The sequence below is a fragment of the Odontesthes bonariensis genome, chromosome 10 (genome assembly GCF_027942865.1).
Source record: "Odontesthes bonariensis isolate fOdoBon6 chromosome 10, fOdoBon6.hap1, whole genome shotgun sequence".
NCBI classification, from domain to species: Eukaryota; Metazoa; Chordata; class Actinopteri; order Atheriniformes; family Atherinopsidae; genus Odontesthes; species Odontesthes bonariensis.
In genome coordinates this window covers 11,590,133-11,615,451 of record NC_134515.1, presented here as the reverse complement: position 1 = coordinate 11,615,451, position 25,319 = coordinate 11,590,133, and the positions used below count along the sequence as shown (strand labels likewise).

Here is a 25,319-nt window from a genome sequence, read left to right as displayed (position 1 = left end):
TGGTGACGGTAACATGCTCGCTGTCTACGGTTTTCCTACTACCGCCACAAGACTATCAGCGCTTGGTGGCTAATGCTATACAGCATGAACTATTTTGCTAAAATTCCCTTTAATGAGCTCACAGACTGATAAAACACTTCCAACTTTTTTAAGGCCACAACCAATAAAATAAGCTGTTGCTTGAAATATGGAAAAGTCAAAGAGACTTCAGGGGGGGTCTTTGGAAAACAAATCAACCAAAAGAGAGCTCCATCAAGTCTTTAGAAAACAGTTCCATATTTATTGCAAAATATTTTTGTACAGACTGAAAAACAAAACATCAACAGAGGAGGAATAGACAGTAAGGCCAACATCAGAACTCCAAGAGCTGAACTGTACAAACACCTACAGTAACATTTGCTGCTTTATTCGTATTTTCACACATAAACTTTTCCTGCTCTCCCAGCAAGCTCCTCAATGGAGAAAAAAGAAAAAATCTAAAACAATTTCCCCATTTTTCTAAAACATTATTGCCTTTGCCTGTAAACCAATCAACTTAGAACACCAACGGACAATCCTTAAATGCTGAAACCTCTGTAAGAAACTTGTCCTTTGATCGATAATGTCTCACAAAATATAAATATATATATTATATATAAGTATATAGTTGTAAAAAGCTCCAAACCGTATAGGACTGATAATATTTTGTGACTGAGAGCAGCATGACCTTTCATGGAGGTTCGGAGCGCTACTGCTGAAGCGGGAAGGCTGACACCACTGGCTCACCTGCGAACACCAGAAACTGTGCTGAGATAATTCTTCTGATTCTGAATGAAACACAATGTTAGTGTTTAGTTTACTTCACACTGCTGGAATAATTGAGCCCTCACTTGAGCTAGGAGGGGCTTAGCATAGTACGTCTAGGTAATTCAGGACGTGCATGCCCATGCACATCCTCATGCGATTTGGCACTGATGTAAAAGTTCTTTCCTCAACGTAAACCTTGTGGTACACTTCGTTTCCTCTAGCTCCGTCTTTTACATCTTTTTTTCTTTACACATAAAAAAGGCAGAGTGAGACAGGATACATTTCCCCCTCCCAACATTCAAATGTACATCTTTAACATTGGCTCTCCCAAAATTTGGGATCTAATGAAGAAAAGAGAACCCCCGTCACTGGAAGTTTAATGTAGAAAATCAAAATTAAATTAAGATTGAAGTAGACACAACTTTTTTTTTTCTCATATGCATAAGCCCTTCAAGAAAACACATCAACACACAAGAGAGGATGAAGATGATGTACAATCCAAAACCCCAGAGGAGAACGGGTGGGATTTCTCCAGAAAAGACTCTACTGGGAAGGTAGATGTTGAACTACAGAAGGCAGCACAACTAAGTCGTGCTTTTTTGCCCTTCTGAGTCGGTCTCTTAAAGTACATCTGGTGGAATTACAAAAAGATTATCCTCCTTTAAATAGTGAGCCCAGCAACAGACACAAACAAGCAGACAAACATGATTTTTTTTTTTTCAGCCCACACTTAAACAGAAATACAGCTGACTGGGAGGCTCTGAGAACATTTTTACCCTCAGATGAAGTTATGTGGTCGGGTCAGTTTCTTTGCTTATCTATCCGTCAGTGTTTTAGCATAAATACTTGAGGTTATTGATGGATTTCCGTGAAGTTTCCTACATGTGGGGCACGAACCAACTTAGAAAATATAAAATTTCAACATTAATCCATATATGGATATATTTTTTTTTCTAATTCTGCCTTGGCCAAGGTATGCGGTCTCTGACTGCTTTTATTTGTGTATTTTGGATGAAAATATGTTGTTGCAGAATCTCCTCTGCAAACAATCGTCTCATGACGAAGAATTCTTTTTTTCATCAAAATGGATAAATCTATTGCTGGTTATTACCCTCCGCTAATATCATCAGATACACTTTTCTGTAAAGGTATGTGAGTGTGTGTCTGGGAGGGGGCTCTTAAAACGTTTATGTATATTCCAAGTGCTTTCAATGATTCGTTACCCTGAGTAGAGGACATAGGCTTGGGGTGAACTTCAGCAGAAACAAACATTTTTGCCAAGCAAACACCAACTGAAAAAGGACGTCACATAGGTAAAACCACCTTTCACACATAAATAAAAATCTGCACCTGTAGATACATTAAAAACCACAAATGTAACCAGAGAGAAAAAAAAAACAACAACCACATATCAGCCATGACAACACAGTCATTTTCAGCTTTACAATATGCATATACCCATGCATATATAATGTGTATTTCCCCTTGCATACAGACAAGTGGTTGGGGACTATATAGAGAGCTTTTAGTTATACCAACTCTCTCTGCAGAGACTAACACTGTTTATTAAGAGATTGATAAAAATGAGAGCAAATGTAATTCACAAGCTGAGGAGCAAAAAGACGAGAACTGATCTCTGTGCAGCCTTGTAAACAGAACAGGCAAGAATGCCACAGAGGATGATGGGTAACAGACATCCAATTAAAGCAGCTAAGATCAGACCAATTACAAGATAAACTGAGGCTGGCTGGGAGTTAGGAAAACAAGAGGTGGAGGCCTTTTTTTTTTTTTTTTTTCTCCCATCTTACCAATCAGAGGATTCAAAGTGGCAGCATCACCTCACAACTTTGCCTCGTCTGGTTCCTTTCAGGCTCAGCTAAGCATCAGTTCTGCCACTGGAAATAAAATCAAAGTGATCAACGTGTTTCTGCCTGCGCTGCTCGAGAGGGAACTTACCAAAACGTAACACACAGTGAGCTCTCAGCGATGTAACACAGCATCTTACAGAGAAGCAACCTATGGGCTGGGCGAATGTTTGATCACGGGGAGGGCGGGTGCAGGAGGGTGTGACGGGCAGGTATGGAGCAGTTTAAGGTAACAGCTGCCCCACCTTCACCTCTCTGCAGCCCCTTCCTACATCATCTTTGGGTTTTTAAAGAGCAGCGAGGCTCAGACAAACAGCTGGATCCGCTCACGGATGGTCTGCCGGCAGATGGGGCAGGTCTTGAGCGCGGCGCTGCAGTCGATGCAGGAAGCGTGTCCGCACTGGAAGACCAGCTTGATGTGGTTGTCGATGCAGATGGGGCAGGTGATCCGCTCCTCCATCTGGCGATAGCGAGACTGCAGCTGCTCCAACAGGTTGTGTTGCTCCGAGTTCTCAGTGCCGGGGCTGCAGTCCACCTCCGTTTGGTCTGTGGAGGGAGGCCATCAGCAAGAGTCAATTTCAGTCAAGTCGAGAGAATTTCATGCAAGCCATGCAGTCTTGTGTAAGATGAGAATGGGCTGCTGCTTAACTGTGCTTCAGGGTCAAAGATAACAAAAGGTAAACTGAAGCAACTGACCGTGGATGCTGCACGGCTCACAATTTCTTATTGTTTCATTGGTTCATTGCCATCCCTACACAGCTTCTTTCATTTACAATGAAGCAGTGATCACTGATCATTTAGCCCCAGTTCACTGTGAAAAACCGTGTGAATTCGAAATAAACTCTTTCACCACCTTAACTGCAACAGTCAATCCCAAAACTGATAGCAAAATAAAAATAGATCAACTGATCGCTTCACATTGTAGAAGTGCAAAACCAAAAAGCAGAAAAAGGCTGTTAAGTCAGTTTTAATGAAAGTTATAGACTCAGATATGAATGTATATAGGGTGCCTGTATTGTTTTGTACAAACATCATTGTATCCTTACACCATCACCAGATCCCAGAAAACAAAAATTCAAAGATTCTTCTTACCTTGTCTAATTTTCTTGGTGATCGTGACCTGACATTTGATGCATTTCTTCATGCGATGAGCACATTCTGTTCAGAAAATAATCATTTCGGTCAAAAGTTCAAAGACAAAACAAATATATAGTACTGTGTGGAAGTCTTGATCCAACCCTCATTTCTTTATGTTCCAAGGAGCCAGAATTTCTTGTAATATTTTAAAGTGGCCCTGAGCAATATTTCTGCAGGATTTCCAAAAGTCTTTCAAGGTTTTTCTTTGGACATTGGCTCCTTTTTCACTCATTTTAAGTCCAGTCCTTGTAGCTTACCATTTTAAGAGGCATACATTTTTAGCAACTTTAAACTGACCTATAAATCGTTCAAGCATTAAAAGGCACCCAAATCAAGACATGAAACGCTGTTCTGGCTACACATACCAGGAGAACTTGTCAAACTTTAACTTATCAACTTATTTGTACTGCTTCACAGTGCTGTTAAGCATCCCCACCACCACCCACCTTCACAGGCCACACTGTGCTGGCAGGGGCAGAAAAGAACCAGCAGAGCCAGCTCGGAGCAGATGAGGCATTCACTGGGCCCGGGTGGCGTGGGAAGAACCAGGTTGGTCATGGTGTTGGGTGTGGTGTGGACCCGCCGCAGACTGGCACTGCTCAGGCCCTGCCCACATGTGATGGCCTGCAGACGCTGCAACCTGACAGAAGACACACAGCTGTAACACATCTTAAGCGACGCCCGCACGCCAACCCATGTTTTAACAACTGATTAGATGTACTCCAAGTTCATATGAATGTGAAAAGAAACATTTTAGAGCTGTATGAATATGGCCTTAAAAGCTTTTGCTTTGTTTTTTTATCAGTGTGACATATTCAAAAACATTATCCAACAGAACACCCACCTGTGCTTCTCAGAAAAGTTCTTGATGAGCTGCAGCATGGTGCTGTCTGCCACGAGGTCCAGAGGACTCTTGCCCTTGTGGTTGGCGTAGCTGATGTCAGCACCTTCCTGCGCTAGAAAACAAGCGATAGCCGTGCCGACGCTCAGCTCTGTACTCCCCAGAAGACCCGAAGAGTTGAGCTGCGGGCAGGCACACATGATAATTGGGAGAGAAGATGCAGAGAAAAGGCGAGGAGAGAAAAAGTCCAAGTAAGTTAAAACAGACACGATGGTTTAGCAGAACAGTCGTACAAACATACTCTGAAAAGGCAGAAGTTGAGAATCCTTTAAAAACAAAGCCAAGGACAAGGTGGAATCCGAGCATCACAAAAGTAATTGAAGTTAAATCAGTGCAATCCAGCTACGGGTGGTACATAAAGCTACATCTAATCAGCATGAAAGAACTCCTCCAACAACTCATCTGCTGACAGTGGCCAAAACAGCCCTGAGCACTTAACTCCAGCCACCTTCAAGGCTGTTTATTTGTGTGTGTGTTGGCAGGTGCCCAGGACGCTGAGCGGGGCTGCAGTGTTTTCGGTCGTTTAGAGTGGAAAGGACATTTTTTATAACGGAAAATCTACACTGTCTGATGGGACAGCCTTTTAGGTGCCTGTATAAAAAGCTATGCATGAAATGATGCTTTTAATGAAGGAAATGTGAGTTAATGCCTCTTTGAAAAGCATGAAGGCGATTAAAAGGCATGCTGGGATTTTATTAGCTTGAACCTAATCACAAGGTGGGTACACAGCAGGGACATCTCGTGAACAAATCTTTAAAGCTGCTCTTGTCAATATATTGATCAGACATTTTAAGGACAAAAACTTTGAAGTCAAACACATATGATGGATATGTAATTATTGGACTTGCATTCAACATGTCGCTTGAAACTCAAAATGAAAGTATCTATTCTGCTGCAGCTTCTCCAACTAATGACTTTATATTGTGATGTCGTGCTTGCATCTTGCACCCCCAAATTGACAAAATAATCCTTAAATCCAGTCCAATGTTACAGAATCACTAAGTCTTATGTAGATGACATTATGAAAGGCTCAAAGAGGTTTCCTCTTCTAGAAGCTTTATGTAAGATACTACTGCGCAACTTCTTTTTGAGTTCTTAGATGGATAAGTGAGGACCTGCCCCAGTCTCTGACATCATGATTAATACTTCCTTTGGGGAGAAAGGATGTCGTGTGTTTACACCGCTCCACTAAATTTATCACAGACATCTTAACTAGAGCTCCATCTTAGCCAAATCTATATTGCTTCCCACAGTGGACCCTCTTCACCTCTCAAATAGTTCTTCCTCTCTCCCTTTATTACACCATCACTTAGAATCGATTGCCAATTCTTTCTTTCAAAGCCGAAGACAGATTAAAGCCAATCCCAACCTAATCTGTACTTCTAAGAAAATCTATCCTTAATTTTGAGGGCTACTAATACAAATGAATGTGGCAGTTAAACTGTAACATACTTAGAATAGAATAGAATAGAATAGAATAGAATAACCTGTATTATCCCACGAGTGAGAAAATTACACGTTACAGAGCGCCGTGATGAAGGAATATACACAAGATAAATAAACAAATGCAAAAAGGTATGTACGAGATGTAAAATGGCATATACGAGACGTGAAATAGCATGTACAACATAGGAACATGGCAGGATGCAGGTGAAATAGTAAGTAGCAGTGATGATGAGTGATGAGTGCAGTCATGTGGTGTTATGGAGTCTGACAGCTGCCGGTAAGAATGACCTGCGGCTGCGTTTCTTCCTACACTGCGGGAGTAAAAGCCTGAAGCTGAACGAGCTGCTCAAAGCCTGTACCGTCACATGCAGGGGGTGGGAGGTGTTTTTCCTTATCTAAGCTAACATCCTCTCCTCACCCACCTGCTCGATGGGGTCCAGAGGGCAGTCCAGGACAGAGCTGGCTCTCTTAATCAGCTTATTGAGTTTCCTCCTGTCCCTTTCTGCCATTCCACTGCTGCAGCAGACCACACCAGAAAAGATTGCAGACGCTACCACAGTGTCGTAAAAAAGTCCTTAAGAGAGTCACTTCTTTAATTCAGCATTACCCAAAATGTAAAGTCATATACTATTGATGTAATGCCTGCTTTAATTCATACTTGCACTACCACTTCACTGCTCTCCTATCTCATTTCTTTCTTCTCTGTTAATCCTGCTCTGTTGCCCTGTTTGCATAATAAACTAAAGTACCTTCTCCCCAGGTAACATTCTCTTTAAAGCCCTGTGACCTGACTTGCACCTATTTCCCTCCCTTACGTTTGATCCTGTTGTTTACCTGGTAAAGCCAACAAACTCCACACTGTAACATAACCTAGAAGACTAAGTAAATACTCTAACAAGGCTTTATATACCTCCTTAAGACCACATTAACCCATCTCCTCAACTTTGGTGTAGATTTACAGTGTCTGGGTATTCATTTGTATCCTATTTCCGTTGATCTTTACTTTTCTTGGAATTCTTTTTTGCATTCTTTGTTTAGCAATAACCCCTTTGCCAGTTTTTTTTTATGTCAGGCTAAGACTACAGGGTTTTAAAAGCAACCTCAGAGGAAAAATCAGGTCTGAAACCTCAGTCGGTACCAATATTTGGCCCAAATTATTTGGTAATTTGAGACATTTGCAGATCCATGTCTGAAACCTTCCAAACTGCTTGCAAACTCTTCAGAGCTGCAACAATAATGTCAAACGTACTTGACATTTAAGAGTTAAGATCTGGAGGGTTATGACCCCAGAGTGGAGTGAAGCAGTTGCAGGTGACTATAAACAACAAAACAAGCCTTCATTGAGAAATATTAGAACTGAGAGGATTGGACAGATCATGACGACCACGTCTCCCCAACAGTTTTCTCATCGCACTCGTTTTACCTTCTGCTTTTTGTTTTTTTCCTCACTTCAAAGCATCGCTCACAATACAGCGAAGATGTTCCTTAACAGTGTCCATTCTGATTAAATCCTCTCTCCGATGAGATCATGTGAGATCATGAGGAGGATTGTTTTCTGATTTTTCTTTCTTGTGTGATCCTCTATATTCGTTTGTGTTATATTTGTCAATTTTAAAGCTTCTATAGTCAGAAGATATATATAGAATTTAGATGTATTCCATATACAGAAGCGTTTATTCAACTAGTCTTTGCATTTTATAATCCAAATTGTCTCTCTTTAAATCAACCAACTCCAAACCAGCTCCAAACTTCTCATTCAGTATGGATTTTAACAGACAAATGTGCATACAATGTGGCAACAGCTCCAAAGGATTCAGCAGTAAAGCATCAGTTAAAAACCAGAGTCTATTTGCAAAATAATGTCAGTGTTAAAAGTCAAATCTTTTGCAAGTCTGGTATAAAATATTACTGATGCTCCACATCTTGTTGTTCTATACACTCCCATTGGAATACCTTTTTTTTTTTTTTTTTTTTTTTAAACTAGTTTTTCCACCTCCCCTTTAGACTCCCCGTCATGTCTCACCCTGCAGTAGAGCGATGTGGACGAACACCCCTCAGTGCTCTGCTCGGTGCTACTGGTTCCTACTGGGGGGCTGAGTGCAACGTTGGCCAGCTGCGGGCGAAGGAGGGCCACGTGCATGGCAGTGTCACCATCCTCATCCTCCATGTTGACGTCGGCGCCCTCGTCCACCAGCAGCTGAATCAAGTCTATGTGGCCCTGCGTCACAGCCAGCTGCAGCGGCGTCTGATTCCGATTGTTGCGGATGTTGACATCACAACGTCCCTGCGGAATATGAGGCAGGGTTAAACGAATATATTTTTTTCCACAACTAAAGGCATAACAAATAAATCTAACCTTTTTATTCAGTGTGGATTTAAAAATGCAAAAGTTACATACAACATAAAAAACTCAGATTTGCTTCTATTCTGCACTCAGATTTGCTTCTACTACCTCCTTGATGAGGACCTCAGCGACATCTCTGTGGTTGTTGAGGGCAGCCAGATGAAGTGCAGAGAAGCCGTCCTCCTTTTTGACGTCCACCAGCTGTCGTGCTCGGGCCAGGATCCTTTCTGTGGCCCTGCAGCCAAGACAAACAACACAAGACTCAATTAGCACAAAACTTGTCTTGGCTTCACTTAAAGACCTCACGTTTTGCTAATTTACAAGCTGGATCTGTGAGAAAATGTTTGCATGCTTTAATATATTAAAAAAAATATACCGGTATATATTTTTTATCAGATTGCACTTTAATGATGCACCCCTTAAACCTTTTGTCTGAAAGGCTTCACTTTAGCTACAGACCAAATATAAAACCTTAATGTGGCGTCACTTTGTGGTTGGTGGTATACTGTTGCTTCGAGTTCAGTGTTTAACTGTCAACAGCTTTAAGTGAAATGGATCTGAGCAACTTTGAGAACACTACACACATCCTTAGCCAAAATCAACCTAGTTTTCATGCTCACCACCTGTCCAAATTTGAGCAAGATATAGCAAATTTCATAACTATTTCTTGATCTAAAAGCTACAATTATCATTATAATCCTGACCACACAGTGACAGTTTGTCCACAGCAACACGAGTGCAAACAATATATCATGTACAAAGCACCAACTTGTCAGAACAGGAAGCTAACATCATCTTGTGTCTCCTGTACTTGACTTGACACGGCAGTCTGATAAGAAAATGTGTGACCCAATAAGTGAAAACACTGATCCTTAGTTCCTTTTTCCTCATAATTCATAAACTTCAACCCTCCTCTTCTAGTATTGTGTGTCTACAGAATGTTATCTTGAATGTCAGGCATAACTGAAGAGCTGGAGTTCAATCGCAGTGCATTATGAGGCTAGATTTGGCGTAGTAAGAACAAACATAAGGTTTTTTGTATCTGCTGCACTGTTGAGTAGTTTACAGCTCTGTGGCTGAGTCTACTTTATGACATGTTAAATTGAAGCCGACAGCCTGAGTGAGCGCCCAGGAAGCTGGTAAATCACCATGGAGGGATAAGTGTGACATTACTCAAACTTTCTGTAGATGTTTGGCTAATTTACTGTCGGCTCTGTAGGATTTTCCTGAATGGAAAACGCGTTTGTCATGTGTGCTAATAGATGATGCTGGGGTCTGTTATTTCAAAAGAAAACCTGCGAAATAAAGCAGCCTGATGGAAAGCACTTTCTTTTTTTAAGATTTCAGCATACAACTAGATTGGCTAATTCATAACTGATCCAGTGATAAAAACCTCGATGTTAATTAGCATAACGAAACACAAACAACCAATAACAACCAGCAAAGAACGATAGATGACTGAAGGAAATTTTTCAATCTAACGAATAATTACTTAATTATTCAATTCATTCATTCAAATTGCCCTCATTTTAGTACCCCCATGGCACTAATGTCTTTCTGTATTTAGGAAGAGTATGTATTGCTATTTATTGCTTTTATTGCAACTACATTTTATGCCATAATGACTGCATGTATGAGTGTCTGCCTGTACGACTCCCCTTGCCAACATCTGAGCAAACGATTTGCTATTAAGACATACTGCTGAGGATACATGATCCAGATAACCATCGTCCCCTTCCTTCAAATAAAAACCTCCCTCACTAAATTCAAAATCTGGCTTTTAATGGATGCTTTTAGCTAAATTGCTTCAATTACTTTTGATGAAGGTATCATATTCAGTTATAAGCAGCTTTTATTAATGTGAATAATCTATTACAAATTTTACAGCTTTGTGAGCTGTACATTGCATACAATAAAATGCCTTATCGAGGTCTGGCTTTAACGCACAGCCTGTTTTATTACATGTATGGTGAGGTATGAGTGGGATGGCCTCTGTGATTTAAAGGCTGTTAAGGGAGACAATGCTAGAGGTCACTGGTACCTGCAATGCAGGTCTGCGTGTGCGCCTGCATGTGTGTGTCTGAGGTATTGAGGGAGGGTCCCATTTAGCAGGTTTCGCGATATAGGACTATATGGCAGTAACTGCTATATAGGGTCCTATACAATATTGTTAAGCAGTTCACTCCTGCAGCTGAAGCAGCCTGTAAGATTGTAAAACTGCTGCGCCGTTACCTTTATATCACTATGCCCCGAGTTCTCTGCTTTATTTTCACTATCATTAAGCCTGTATGTTCATGAATATTCAGAATTAAGATGGTGTGTTGATGCACTTTTGCAAAACTATGGCCTCACACAACAGCCACAGGGCATCTCAGGTGAAGATTTGCTTTTGGACTTTTTGGTATTTGCATCTTTTTTGTTTGTAACTTGCTTTTTGAAACCACAGCTTCATTACAACAAAATTAATGTGTGGTGTCACAGTAAAAGTATTGACTCTTACTTAATTGAAATAAAACATCTTATTTCAGTGAGTGATTTGGGAACTCTAGTTTCATGGGACTTTACTGTCAAAGGATACAGCATTAAAAGAAAGAGGAAGAAGAAAAGGAACAAAAGAAATGTGGTGGAAGGGAGGATTAAAAAAAAATTAAGCTATAAGGACGGGAAGTGACAAAAACCAGAAGGAAATCCAGCCAAGTAGTCTCTCATTTCCAGTAAATACAGTTAACACATTAAACATCCTGTACATCCAACAGTCTCCTCTGTCAAGCTGATAACTTAGGAAAAAAATCTGGCAGCGTGCCTTCTCTCTTCATTTTCCCAGGAACATTTGTGAACTTGGCCTCTAGCTGTCTTTTTCCATTTCCTCATAATAAATAAATAAATAAGTACTCTAATAAACAAACCATTCTTGTTTTGGGTCACAACAGATGGTCACAGCTGCTCTCAGATACTCTTTATGGATGATCTTTACTTCGGAAGCTGAGGACAACAAATTGACCTCTATTTAACGTAAAAAAAAGAAACATCCAAAACAAAAGAACAAATAGTTTGAGCTTGTGATGATTGTAAATAAAAAGTTGGGCTAACTACTAATGACAGAAACCATACCAAAAATAATAAACATACTTAAAAAAAAAAAAAACAACCTTCAAGATCTACATTTGTCTTTAATTAAAATGTATCTAATGCCTGGGTACCTTCAAATCGTATGTTACAATTTGCATGTAGGTGATAACAAACTAGGTTAACGCACATAAAATGAAAGGTACCTGGAAAGTATCAGTGTGGTGAAGGCCTGCTGATGATATATGAACAAACTGATGAACCGAGTTGATCCTGAAAACTGTAAATCCTGTGTCTGTTCTTATGGTGCTGAAACAGATGTCAGGCTAAATGAATAACTCCCAGAACCGCACATATGACACTTGCCAGAACAGATCAAACATTTATTAAATGACTGTGTACTGCGGCCTCCATTCCTGTTCCTTTCCCTCATCACTGCTGCTTGCCAAATGTCTTTTTTCCTGATGCTCTGATATAAGTCCACATATTGCACCCATGTACGGGAATATCCAGAGATTTTACATTAAGTTTGTTTATAACGGTCCTGTTGGACATGTGGTAAGGATATGTGGGTCAGAATATGGCACTTCAAAGCTTTACTTTGAGGAGGGTTGACATTGCAATTGACTTCTTTTGAACAAACAGGTAAACAGATGGTGGATAATATGCAGAGAAATAGCCAGATAAAGAATAAGCTATGGAAATGTACTCAGTCTGAAAGTCTGCAGATGACAATAACAAGGCTTCCAAGGTTTGTAATATAAATTTCCAGGATGCTATCCATCAGATTACATAAGACACACTTTCAAAGTCTAACTGAAACCTTTAATTAAGTGGCGTTGCATCTGGGAGAAATGTTATGGTGATACTTTGGTTTTTTTGTTCTTACTTCCTTTCTTTCATGGGACCTACTTTTCCAATTTCCCATTGTGTGGTTTTGTTATATTTGGAAAGGAAAGTTCATATTAGGTAGTAAAAGCCCCGAGGCAAAGACCCAGGATCCTCTCCGCATTCAGGCACTGAACAAAACATCAGCTGTCGGGAAGTTTATAACATACAGAGAGTCTTCCTAACGTTTTACTCCTATTTTCTTTATCTTACAAATTATCTTGCTTTAATTGATGACCTTACTCAAAGCAATTGTTTAAAGACCCTGAGACTACTGGAAAAAAACAGCAGCTTATGTTAGGGGAAAATGCACCGCTGCACATCTGATGGTTATGATCTCCACATTCCAAATATCTTCTATTTATGGACGCCAAAAAAATATAAACAATCATTTTCATCCTTTTAGATTCTGCAGGAATCTAATAGATTTTAGTCTTTATGCGGGAAAAATGTTGAGTTCTCCATTAAATAGGGCAGACCGAGAATAAGAATTAGCAACATATTTTTTTCTAGAATCCTCTAAGATTCATACAAGAAGGCTAGAGTTACGCCAGCAAAATCCATAGCTGATGGCGTTACGTAGAGCTGATAAATGCTAAATACTTGAAAGTTATCCAGTTATGCCAGAGTTCCAACATCGATATCAAGATTTTCAAGATAAATCTTTGTTGACTTCAGAAAACTGTGTACTTTTTTAAGATTTCTGTCACAGTCACCATCCTGTGGACATTATTTAGTTGATGTCATTTATCAGGGATTAATCATCTTTTCAATGAGTTAATTTCACTGCTGAAAATAATAGAGAAACGGATATTACAGATAACATCAGAACTACCAAGTTGCAATAATGCAGGCATGCATTTAATGTATGACAGTGACTGAACAAAATGTCTGACTGAACAATAAGAAATGTCACTGGACAGCCTTTTTCTTTCGCAGAGGTGGGTTTACGGAAGTGAATAACCGAGTCATGATACAAAAAGGATAAAGTAGAAGCCTGGCCATTCAATATTGGTGCAATCTTTACCCTTCCAGGCAGTTCAAGGTGCTTCTGAGCTGATTTGATTAAACATGGACAGAGGAGGATACTGGCGCAATAAAAAAGGAACCAGACATAACAACTTCTGTGTGTTACGCCTGGATGAAACCTTATCATTGTGAGAACAGTTAGATATCTACTGCGCTTCTGCCTGCCTGGTAAGTTCCATGTCAAAGCTCAGATTGTGATTAACAACCTTGAGCCTGAAACCAAACAGAGAGGGGAGACTTTGTGACAGATGTCAGGGAGCTAGCTTTCACGGTCGTCCTGAGGCAGAAAATAAAATGTCTGAGTTAATCTTTCTCCAGCTTCCTATTGACATCACTAAGAAGAACTTGTTTTAGTAGAAACACAATAAATTCAAGTAAAAATCTCTATTTTCTTAGAAATAATGTTATTTGACTTCAATCTCTCTGTAAGCACCATTATCCATCACTGACGCAATCTATTGATAGTTCCTAAAAGCTGCATTAAGCAAGTCTTTCCTGGGAAAAAATGCCTGGCATACTGATAAGAGTGTGTTAGGATTCCTGGAATTTTCTGTCCTCTTATGAATCCCATATTTGTATTGCTTAAAAAAGGAAAAAAGACTATACTGAAAGTAGCTTTGGAACAATTCTGAGGAATGATGTGTGTATAGAGAGACACAATAAAAAGTAAACATTGCTGCATTTTTGCCTCATATTGACTGCTGGCCTGCTGACAGCAGCAGAAGCGTGTGGGAGATGAGCTCTATATCCGTAACAGATAGTGTTTAGAAGTGACCTTTGAATCCTTATTTGAACTCAGAGGAGCGATTGTCACACAAAAACATTACCATCACTTCCAAAGCTCACATGCATTTAAAGTACCGAGACATTGTGAGAGGATAGAGTTGGATTACAAAAAAAATATCCAACATTTTGACATTCCCAGAGGGCACCATTAAACCCATCATCACATAAGAGAATATGGCACCACAACAAATCTGTGTAGGGAGGGGGGGGTCCATCAAATCTCACAGACATGCCGAGGAGGGCATTGATCAAAGACGCAAAAAAAAGAGATCAAAGATAATCCTAAATTTGCTGGAAAATTCCACATGGAACAACAACTATAAGCTTAACACTCCACAGAGCTGGGGTTTATGAAAGAGTGGCCAGATTTTGGCCAGAGATGAAAACGCTATGGTGCAAACCCAACATTTCTCATCACCCCAAGAACACCATCCCCTTGGTGAAAGTTGTCAATTCTGGTATTCACCAGCAGGGACTGGGAAAACATCTCAGAATTGAGGGAAAGATGGATGGTGCTAAATACAAGAACGTTCTCGAGGAAAACCTGTTTCGGTGTTTCAGAGGGTTCACCTTCCAGCAGGACAATGACCCGAAGCAAAAGCAGCTCTTGAGCAATTTATGGGTAAACATTTAAATAACATTTAAATAGTTATGTACGCTCAAGGTTTCGGTTTTCGGATGTGAACTCTGAGAAACTTTTAATTGTACTTAAACCTGAGAAAAACATGAATAAATTATAAAAACAACAACAACCCTCAAGTGAATCATTTTTATCATCAACTTTCTGGGGTCAGAAATGATTTCTCCCCATTTGGCACAGGAGCAACTGTTCAAGCTCTGGACACGTTTCTGTCATTCCCACTCACAATTTGTTCCCTTTGAGGGCGGCATGATGCAGAAGGTTGAAGCCTCTGTGGTTCTGCTGGGTGAAGTCAATGTTGGGCACCACGACAAGGATCTCGATGATACTGCGAAAATCTTTAGCGATGGCGTCATGGAGCGGTGTGTCTCCATATGAATCCTAAACGAAGGAGAGGGAAAAACTCACGGTTAGCAAAGTAAATGAAGAATGAATGCATGAATTGACTACTTTAGCAGATTTTTCTTAACGGTGGGTTTTCTGGAGGTTATTCGGAATTTTTTTGAGGCAGTCAAATGTAAAATAATAACAGAAAATTGTAGTAGCTTGCTAAAAAGGGGACGGGAATCACAGCTTTGTCTTCAAAACAGCCTCGTTAACCACTAATTAAATGTCTGAGAATATCGCCTCTATATGATGTTCTGATGACATGTGACATGAATGTAACATCACTTTGTTCACGAGAATGTTTTATTTTCTTTCAGAACAAAAACAGATGCACAAAATAGACCATAAGCACATTTTCCACACACAAACAAACTCCAGGCGGGCATGTTTTTAGCTGAGTAGCTTCACTAGTCAAGCAGAATAAAAGGAGTTAGTGAGTGGATTCTGGGCCTGGTTGCAGGCATGTTAGACCATCTGAATAATCTCACTAAGAGAAATAAGATATGGTCTTAATGAGATAGTTGATGTGAAGCTGGGCCAAATACAACATCAGTGTTTGAATTTGCCTTTGTCCACTACTACTGCATTTAAGGGCAATGGGTGCTTTGGTTATGACAGGTAAACAGCAACTGACTCACAGCCAGAAGTTAACTTACTGGCTACTCTGACATTCACTCAGCAGTCAACCATTTTGCATTGGCTAGCTGCTACTAAGAGAACAACATTGAGCTGGAGAGGCACGTTTAGAACTAAACAGTAAATAGATGTCTAATACATGGAAGCTGTTGCACAAGCAGTTCAATAAATGGTTTTCATTTTTTCTTTCCTTATGGTGAATTATCAATTAGTCCATTTGATACGGTTAAAATGACCTTTAAGGAGGGAAAAGGGACAGTAAAAAAACTGAAGAATAACACAAATGAAAAAAATTAGTCTTGAATTTGAACAGCAGAAAAAGCCAATGGAGTGCAGGATTAAGCAAACTACATCCTCTCACCTGGAGATTGACGTCAGCCGAATGTTCAGTCAGCACTCGCACAACGTCATTGAAGCCCTTGTTGACAGCGATGTGGAGTGCAGTGCACATGGAGTTGTTCAGGAGGTTGACATTTGCACCTTTGTTTAACAGCAGCCGTGCAATCTCAGCCTGATTGCTGAACCACAAAAGAAAAAGAGAAAAAAACACTCATTCAGCCTCACTGTTATTCACTGTTTACACTGAATTACAACAAAGTGATGCAATTCATATCACTTCACACGGGTATATACTGCGAGGGACTGAAAACCAAGCAGCAACATAAAAACACGTGTTGCTTTCCAATTTCCACTAATATCCTTTTGAAATGTTTTCGTTTTGTTTGAACAACTGCCACGAGTAAAATTTATTTTAAACAACCTTTAGTCTTTATCAAATGCTGACTCGCTGAGCACATGTTAACATGGTGAGAGAAGAAGATAAGGCTTGATTATTTGCCAACAGTTAAATGCAGTCACTTCTGTGAACAGATCATCACATTATCAGAAGGGAACCAAACGAGAGCTTAACAATACATCTGTCAGTCACAAGGTTCTTCCAACAAGTAAACAGCTGTTCCTGTTGTGTACTCGTGCACAGCGTGTTACATTTTTCTCCTTTGCATATACTAAAACGTCTTCACGTCTGCGGGAAAACTGCGCGTGCTTCCTCACCCAAAGGCAGTGTAGTGCAATGCTGTGTCTCCGTCTTCATCCTTGACCTCGACCGAGCTGTTGGCCTGCAGCAGGGCTTTCACCACCTCCATGTGGCCTTGGTGAGCAGCAACCTGCAGTGCAGTCTTGCCCTGGTTCTTGATATCCACCTGCCAGGAATACAGAAATCTTTGAATATTCATCAGAGTAAAAAGTTGCCTGGACACTCACAGAGCTCAACACAGACTGGCAGGAAATAATCTGCACATGAACAACAACCACGTTCATCACACACGTGATTGACATAATCCCAATAAGCAGTATCGTCATTGCAGAGTGGTTGACGACAGATGGCCAATAGCAAACAGTAAATGTGAATGACATGCTTGTTCCTAAACTAGAGCTCAAATCTCTTTCACCCACACATGTTCTACGTTACAGGCAGCCTCGCAAGTCATTCCAGTGTTGATGTATGAGACAATAATTCATGTAACAAACTGGTCTCTTTCGGAATGATCTTTTTCCCGTACAGAGACATTTTCAGAAGCAGTCCTTGATTCCAGGCCTTTCCCTTAAAACTAACTGATATAAAGTTAGATTTGAAGTCTCAAAATTTAAGGAAACAAAATGCTCTGAAGTCTCACGTTGAGGCAGCATAATTCTGAACTGCTTGCCTGATGGAAGCACGATGAAGAAGCTGTGGATGCCTTATTGTCTGAAAGTTTATTTTATGCACTTCAAGCCCTGTTTAAGCGTTTATCAAATAAATAACGAAATTGGTTAATCTTATCTAAGAACCTTCTCTGCTTTTTGTGCTTTGATTAGGTATAATTGTACTAAGTTAATAATTTGATCACTATTGAATGTCAACACACAGTATTGCCCTATTTGGCGAAACAAGTCAATCTGAACCCCAAAATCCCCACCCCCACTTTTGATCCCCTGGTGGAAAGAGTTTTTGGAACAGACGGTATACTGCAGCAAAAAGAAGGTGTTCTGCACTAACCTTGTCAGGATACTTCTGCACCAGCTCTCGCACTTTGTTGGCACTGCCGTGTGCAGCCTCTATGACCAGCCGGCTGGGATTGTCCTGCTCTGTAGACTGAGAGAGCAGCTTCTCCAAAACTGAGATGACAGTACCTGAACAGAGACATGGATAGGGAGGAGTGGGGGGTAGGTTGGGGAAAGGGGGCAAACAAGGAAGATAAAAGAATTAGCTTTTTTTGGTCAGGTGGTAACCACAAAAGCCTTGTAAAGGACAGAATGTCAAAGTGGCTAATAGATTTGTCAAAGCTGAACTGAACAGAAACACAGGAATGAGTCAAAATGTCCCTCCATGCAGCAGAATCTGATCACACACATGCACACACATAACTCCGTTGTCACCCTTCCATCCACTGAAGTGAACACATAACAGAGTATGTCATGATTAAGAGACTGCTGAGAAGGTCTGACATGATGACAAATATCTGCTGAGCTGCCAAAGCCTCTCGCTGTCAGCATGCTGGATCATGACATGCTACAGAGAAGAGCACTTCCTAGAAATGGACACAACGTCCACACACTGACGAAGAAAAGAAGGGTCATTAATGCATGTAGCAGCCTGTATGAGAAAGCATGCATAGCAGAGAAGGAACTGGAATGAGGGGAGGGAAGGAAGAAAAAACGCATGAAGGAGTTAAAGCTGGTGCTGCAGCGTTAGAGATGAGCCCCCAGGTCCCGGCAGAGGCCTTACTTCCAGATTCGTTGGGGTTCTCGGCTGTCATGAGGTTGGCATCCACCTCTGCAGGCTGGGCTGAGAGGCAGGCTGGATTGAACGTCCACGTCTGGCCTCCAAATGCCACCCGTAGGTCACCATCCGCATATACTTTCAACACCTTCCCGACCTGGCCAAGCACCTACAGAAAAAGGAGTAAGTCAAGTAGATTTGGCAAGGATAGATGAGTAAAGGATGACAAGGGGAAAATAAACAAATCAACCAGGATTTATTCCATGCCTTTAAAATAACCAGTTTTTGTCCCTCTTTTAGATAATCAGAGGCAACATTTGACAAAGTCACTAAACTTAATTAGGTCCCGGTGTAAAACCAATTATTGCATTGAAAGTAAATCTTAATTCAGAGGACTGCCGGCCAAATTAAAGATTTAATTTACCGTAGTGAGGGACATTGTTAACATCTCGCACACAGACAAGGTGTAGTCTGATGATGGAAAGAGGTGGGATAAATCTCAAGTTCAAGTCATGAAACCCTGAGTCAAGTTGCAGATTCAGATATATAACTACCGAGTCAAGACAAAAAAGATCTAAAGTTTGAACATAATCAATAACTTCTTTTCAAATATTGAAAGTTAGCATCATCATGTTAAAAACAAGCATACGGGAGTCATGCTGTCTGTCCACTCTCCATGGCCAGCTTGCAGTCTCTTCACAGTCTCCATCTCATCCAATACTCTTACAAGTTCGCCAACTCCAAAAGTGTTCACCTTGCAGAAACAAAGGCAGACAATTATTAACAAATTCGTAAAAATTCAATTCAGCTGAAAACATACTAAAGATAAGAACAATGTAAGATCTTCTGCAAAGCAGTACCTTTGTCAGTGCCCCCGGATGGAAAGTCCAGCGGATATTGTTGCTGTACTGGACTCTGACATCTCCTCGGTCAGTGATTCTATGAACTGTCCCGATCCTGCAAATGTACTGCAAACACAAATAGCCTGTTTCACCCGGGGTCCCCTCTCAGCATGGCTGTGACCTTAATGTTCCTTTCATTAGCTGTGACTTAAAAGTCGGATGCTCCGTATCGTTTCACTCTGCTGAAACATCCATGCAAGAACCTTATATAAATATTCTAAATGTCAAGTTCTAGAGGCGCGTTTTGCAATTGTTTCGAAATCATGTTCTTCAACATTCTTTACAAAGTCAGCAGAGTTAAGTAAAGCTGCCTATTGCTATGAGCTTTTGTGTTATTCATCGTTCTTACAGTGGGGAAGGTTTTCATACCTCGGCCATTTTGGGGTTCCACCCTCCATGTCCCTCCTGCATCTGTCGAAGGATGTCCACCTCCAAGAGACATTTGACCTTATCGCCCTGCTGGAAGGAGTGGCCATCGGCACTCTCCTGCCGCTGCAGCTCTGCATGCTCTCCTGGATGGATGGGCACCAGCATCAAGAAAGAGGATCCAAATTTAGCTGGTTGTCCACGTTAGTATTGAAAACAATTAAATTTGTTCATATTTTCTAGAGTCAACTATATCTACAACACTGTAAGAACAAGAAATGTTACAGAAGTACGCCCTTACCGAGCTTAGGTAGGTGATCTTTGTAATAGAAGCCTCCTTGGCCATCTGACACATACTTGAGGTCTACTTTTCCCTTGTGGCCCATTCGGTAGACATTGGTTGTGCCATTAGACCACGTGACGCTAGCCACACTGCGTCCAGACTCTGTGTCCCAGCCACGAATATCCACTACCTTCCCAACCTTACCCTCCCCACCTACACACATAAATGTACAGAAACAAACACAGACAAAATATGCAAGAAACGACAATGCATAAGTCTATGGGAGAAGAGGGGAAAAACGCAGTAAAAAGAAAATCAACCCATTAAAGACAGAAAAATTATTCGATAAAAAAAGGGCTGTGGTTTATTTGATGAACAGATGAACATGTAAAAAAAAAAAAAGTATAGAGACAGACATGAGTGTAACAGACACATTTTCCCTTTTTAGACTTAAGCTGCCAAGTGTCAAAGTCATTCACTTCCAATTTCTACAGTCAGGGTTTCTCTATAAATCTGACACCAAAAAAGACCACAACTGTCATTTGTTGATAAAGTTATAAGAAAGAGCAAAGTAAGAATTACCGAGAAGCAATAAACATTTCCAAAGCACAGCATTAGTGCACACCCTGTCTGATGCCTGAAAAATCTTGTTAATCCATTAAAGCTGCTTTAATGCCAAACAACCCCAACCAAACCAGTGATCTGTACAGCCTCATGGCGGACTAAGGGAATCGGAGCGTGGTCAGAATATCCCAAGTGCACTTATCGCATTACCCATTTAAACCTTATGAACGAGTGAAGTAAACCCCAGTGCGGTGATTTCAAAGACCCCAAAAAGGACATTTTGACTCATTCATTCTTGACGAGAAAGGGAAACGTTGCTGCTCTAACAAAAGTCAACTCAGACCAGCAAACAAAAACACATTACCATTGAGTTTTTCCAGAAAGGCAACATTCATGGGCATTATTTTAGCGCACTGAGGTGGAAGATTGTTTTCAATTAAGATTTTAGCTGTCAGAATCTGAAACAAAAATACATTTTCCAAAACAGTGAAAACTCATTTTGTCACATAAATATAAAACCGCAGACATACATGGAAGCAATTAACACACAATTCTCAGAGTTTAAGTGAAGAAGCATTTCAGTTTATGCCATAATGGGGATGGTAAAGGAGATGCAGAGAACATACTTGTTATAAATCAACAGCACAATAAAGACACTGACACAAACAGGCGGGAACATCTGTGGGACAGACTCAGATGACTCACTGGCAATGTAAGTGCACACAGACACACAACGGCAACATTATTCAGGTTAATGAGTCGGGAGGTTACAATGTTATTATGGCTTTACGATGGAGAGACATACAGTACCATGTTCATAAAAGAAGAGGGCTTGCTGAGTTAGTTGTGCGATGTTAGTGGTATGAACAATCCCCCCACCACATACACAAATACACACCACTCACCGTCTTGATTGCCCCAGTCCCAGTCTGGTCCACGAACGACTTTAACCCCCTGAAATATTCCTTTAAGGATGATCCGCGGGAGGTTCTGCCTCGGTGTCAAGCTCACTCTGTGATAAAAATATGGAGAAGCAGCTGAACAAACTGCCCGACGGACCATTTATGCTATGCAGCCCTGAACACACGACGTCCTTATTAACAAAAAAGGTCTTATAACAGCTTTGAATCTATGGCAAGCTAAAAACTGGAAAATGCCCCGAAAACACACACATACATGAAAGAAAATTGTTTTCTTTGTCCTCTTTTTGGGGCCTTCTGGTTATATCGCCCATATCAATAATGCCTATGATGAACATGTGGATCACTGGGTTTGTATGGAGAACGTCACAGCCATACAAGAGTAGCCCAGCGAGATTGATCTACCGATCCTGGTCATTCACAGCATAACAGTATGACCTTTAAAGTCCCAATGTTCAGTTTAAAAACCAAAGTATTTGCACACATCCACAATCATATCAAACCATCAATGAGTAACAATGTCTGCTGTGTTGTAGTTACTGACAAAGTGGCTGAGAAATTATTAAAATATCCTAGATAATACAACTTTTATGTCAAAGGGATTCAGGTACAATTCACTGACTGTTAACACAGATTTAGAGACAGGTCATATCCTCAAAATCAGACATACCTTATTGTGAAGATTTGATCAGATCTCGGTGCAAAGGAGCTACCTATTCCCATACTTCTTGACAAAATCAAGCCCCGGTTTCCATTTCAGCCAAATGGCTTTTGGACAGATTTAAGAATCATTGAAAATCCAAAGTTATGAAAAGGAAAAGAGCCTCGTGAGAGCTCTCCGTCTTAAAGAGCCTCATAGAGACTCTGTTGCTCCATTGTGTCTCTCTAAAGCTTCGGTTTTGCCAGTCATACTTTCAAGTTCCTCTGAGCTACAGCAGGAAGAAGCCGTGCATTTGACTTGTAAAGCCAACTAACAGTAAATCTCAGTGTGGGACTGAACGTGAACAGGTCTGCACTGAGAATGGTGTGTGTTTGAGCTTCGAGCCTAATCCTACACGGCAGAGCAATCAGAAAGTAAGCCATCTAAGGACAAGTCGAAGAGCTTGCACGTGATGTTGGTGTGTTATGATTTGTGTTTCTAAAAATTTGACAATATTTGGCAACAGTTGTGGCAAGACAGTATTGTTTAGGTAGAAATTAAGGTATTAATTCATCATTTTAAGGAAATGTAACAAGCCGTCTATGTTCCACTGGTACAAATCAGATTTTGTTTACAAGACTGAACTGACTGAAACATTAATGAGGATTTCCCCGTATTTGACGGTGAAGCTAGCTAATTAAGTGAGAAAGCATTTCCTAAAACTTGATCCAAGGTTATTTAAAGCCAAGAGAGGATGTAAAGTGACAGACATCCCACTTCTGTAACAGAGAAACATGACCTCAGAGTTTGACGTTTGTTTCTCTTTGCAGCATCTTTCCAAGGGATCAAGATTTCTAATCCTGCTGGGTCAAATGTCAGCCCTGCTCGCAGACAGGATCAAGACAAAAGACCTTCACCTTCTGATAAACAGGCAGGATCAACAGTCACGCACAATTAGCCTTACTCTTCAAAACAAAAGCAGTGCAATACAAAAAAAACTGAAATTCAAAACACAAGCAATATTTAACAGAACAGTGACGCTATGCAAGTCAGAATAACAGGTCGAGAGGTGGGAACAACACTTTCACCTCAAAGTCAGAAGGCACCAGTTTAAAATGTCAGTCGTCTTTGTGTTTACAGTACATCATGTGTTTGTGGCAACGTGAAACAAATTCAGACTAAAATGCATCAAGTTGAACCCAATTTTCCTGCAGAGGAAAAAAATAGTTTTGTGATGGGGGTGGAAAACATAAAGAAGTAAGCAAACCAATACAGATTCACAGCAGACAAAAAAATTTGCAGAAGAATCCCAACTCGGCCCAAGGTTCATATTTAGGTGTAAACTTTAACAAATTCTGCATGGGGGCAGGTTTGATGCACCTTCAACGTAACCACTGGGTGGAGAATGGAGGAAGTGAGGTGGGAGCTGAGTAGCTTGAAGTGCAAAGAGAGGATTATGCACCGACTTGACCCGGTACGTTCCCTGGAACTGCGGATGTTGTTTGTGTAAGGAAGAGCCGATTAACCAGCTACATACCAATCACCTTCTTGTAAACATATGGTATATACACATATGCTGCCCAGAGCATTGAGATACATCGACACAGATGTTTTAATGTACTATTTAACATATAAATCTTGATATAATACACAACTCTGAGAGGTACCCAAAGCACAAATTCCATGCCATGGTAAAAGTCATATGCTGCACATTCACAGACACACAGTGTGCTTTTGATAATTTTTTCTTATCATCACAAAAAAAATACAACAATGGATATTCTTCTAACTTGAGCTGTAAAATATCCAACAGTTATTAACTAATAAATGTCTTCTATGAAGCTGTAGTTGTTATCTGAGAATGATAGCACGCTAATCCAGTTAAATCTGATGTAATTGCAATGGAACACACTGTATATCCGGCTCAGGTCTCACAACATGTTTGTGATGGTGCTACACGAGCGTCACGCATGCAGCAACATTTTACAGTGTTGACCATGTCCCATCGTCCCCTCAGGACACAACTAAAGTTTATTTCAATAGTATGTCCATTAACTACAAACTACGCAATATGAAACCGAGATGATTTTTTGACAGTTCAGGCCAATATCAGTGAGTGCCAGATTCTAAGTTAGTCTTTTGAAATACTGTCAGGCAAATCTGGGTCAATGTGATCTGGAAATACAGAAGCACTGTGTGTTAGGCCCAAAATATCGTCAACTGCTCCTCTATTTCATCTGTTTAACAAGTAAAGAGGGGACTTTGAAACGCTGTTGTCGCAGATGCCAGTGCTGGAAAACAATCACGACTCTGTTTTCCATCAAATTATACAAAGACGTTCTTTGATGAAAGCATTTAGAGAAAAAGCAAAGACATCAATATAATGAGCATTCAACACATGAATCTTGACTATATATAGAACTCTGAGAGCTACCAAGAACACAAGTACGGTAGAAAACTTGGCACTAGCTTAACAAGATATTATGAATCATTGCAATTACATTTTTTTTTCTCCAAAAATGCAGTTTTAAAAGAAGTTGGCCCTGAAAGTGAAATCTGAATCCAACCTGACATTAGTGAAAGAACTTGGTTTGCTCATTCATGTGAAAAAGAAAATATATCTTCTTTCATTTTATGTTCAAGACTTCATCAAAGAAATCTCCTGGTCCCCTCCACATAAACACAACCTCAGATGAACAACAAAACAGGACATATTATACTGTCATTATGCATTTAACAAAGACTGAGCCTAAATTCTGAAGCAGTGTGAAAATACTAAGTATTCCCTTCTTTTTCAGACTACTGTTGTAGATTCACTGCTGTTTGTGGGAACATTTCCTGTTGATGACCCAGTTTCAATCAAGCTTTAGCTGTCAGACAGATGGCCTCACAGTTGACCTAAGAATACTTTGGTACACAGAGGAGTTCACGATCAACTCAATGACTGCAAGGAGTCCAGGTCCTACGGCTGC

At 40.4% G+C, this 25,319-nt stretch overlaps 1 protein-coding gene across 2 annotated transcripts in view; it reads right to left on the bottom strand.

The window, feature by feature from the left end:
- Window positions 1-252: 252 nt before the first annotated feature.
- Window positions 253-25,319, bottom strand: part of mib2 (MIB E3 ubiquitin protein ligase 2) — a 38,118-nt gene continuing 13,051 nt past the window's right edge. For both annotated transcript variants that reach the window (XM_075476268.1, XM_075476267.1), the window contains exons 4-19: window positions 21,693-21,799; window positions 20,242-20,436; window positions 19,944-20,086; window positions 19,533-19,640; window positions 19,322-19,426; window positions 18,679-18,841; window positions 17,950-18,083; window positions 16,965-17,113; window positions 16,273-16,429; window positions 15,115-15,269; window positions 8,588-8,714; window positions 8,159-8,419; window positions 4,633-4,811; window positions 4,235-4,428; window positions 3,744-3,809; window positions 253-3,197 (exon numbers count right to left, since the gene is read on the bottom strand). In XM_075476268.1, coding sequence (XP_075332383.1) covers window positions 2,956-3,197; window positions 3,744-3,809; window positions 4,235-4,428; window positions 4,633-4,811; window positions 8,159-8,419; window positions 8,588-8,714; window positions 15,115-15,269; window positions 16,273-16,429; window positions 16,965-17,113; window positions 17,950-18,083; window positions 18,679-18,841; window positions 19,322-19,426; window positions 19,533-19,640; window positions 19,944-20,086; window positions 20,242-20,436; window positions 21,693-21,799 — 2,485 coding nt within the window. In that variant the 3' untranslated portion in view covers window positions 253-2,955. The remainder of the gene's footprint in view (window positions 3,198-3,743; window positions 3,810-4,234; window positions 4,429-4,632; window positions 4,812-8,158; window positions 8,420-8,587; window positions 8,715-15,114; window positions 15,270-16,272; window positions 16,430-16,964; window positions 17,114-17,949; window positions 18,084-18,678; window positions 18,842-19,321; window positions 19,427-19,532; window positions 19,641-19,943; window positions 20,087-20,241; window positions 20,437-21,692; window positions 21,800-25,319) is intronic.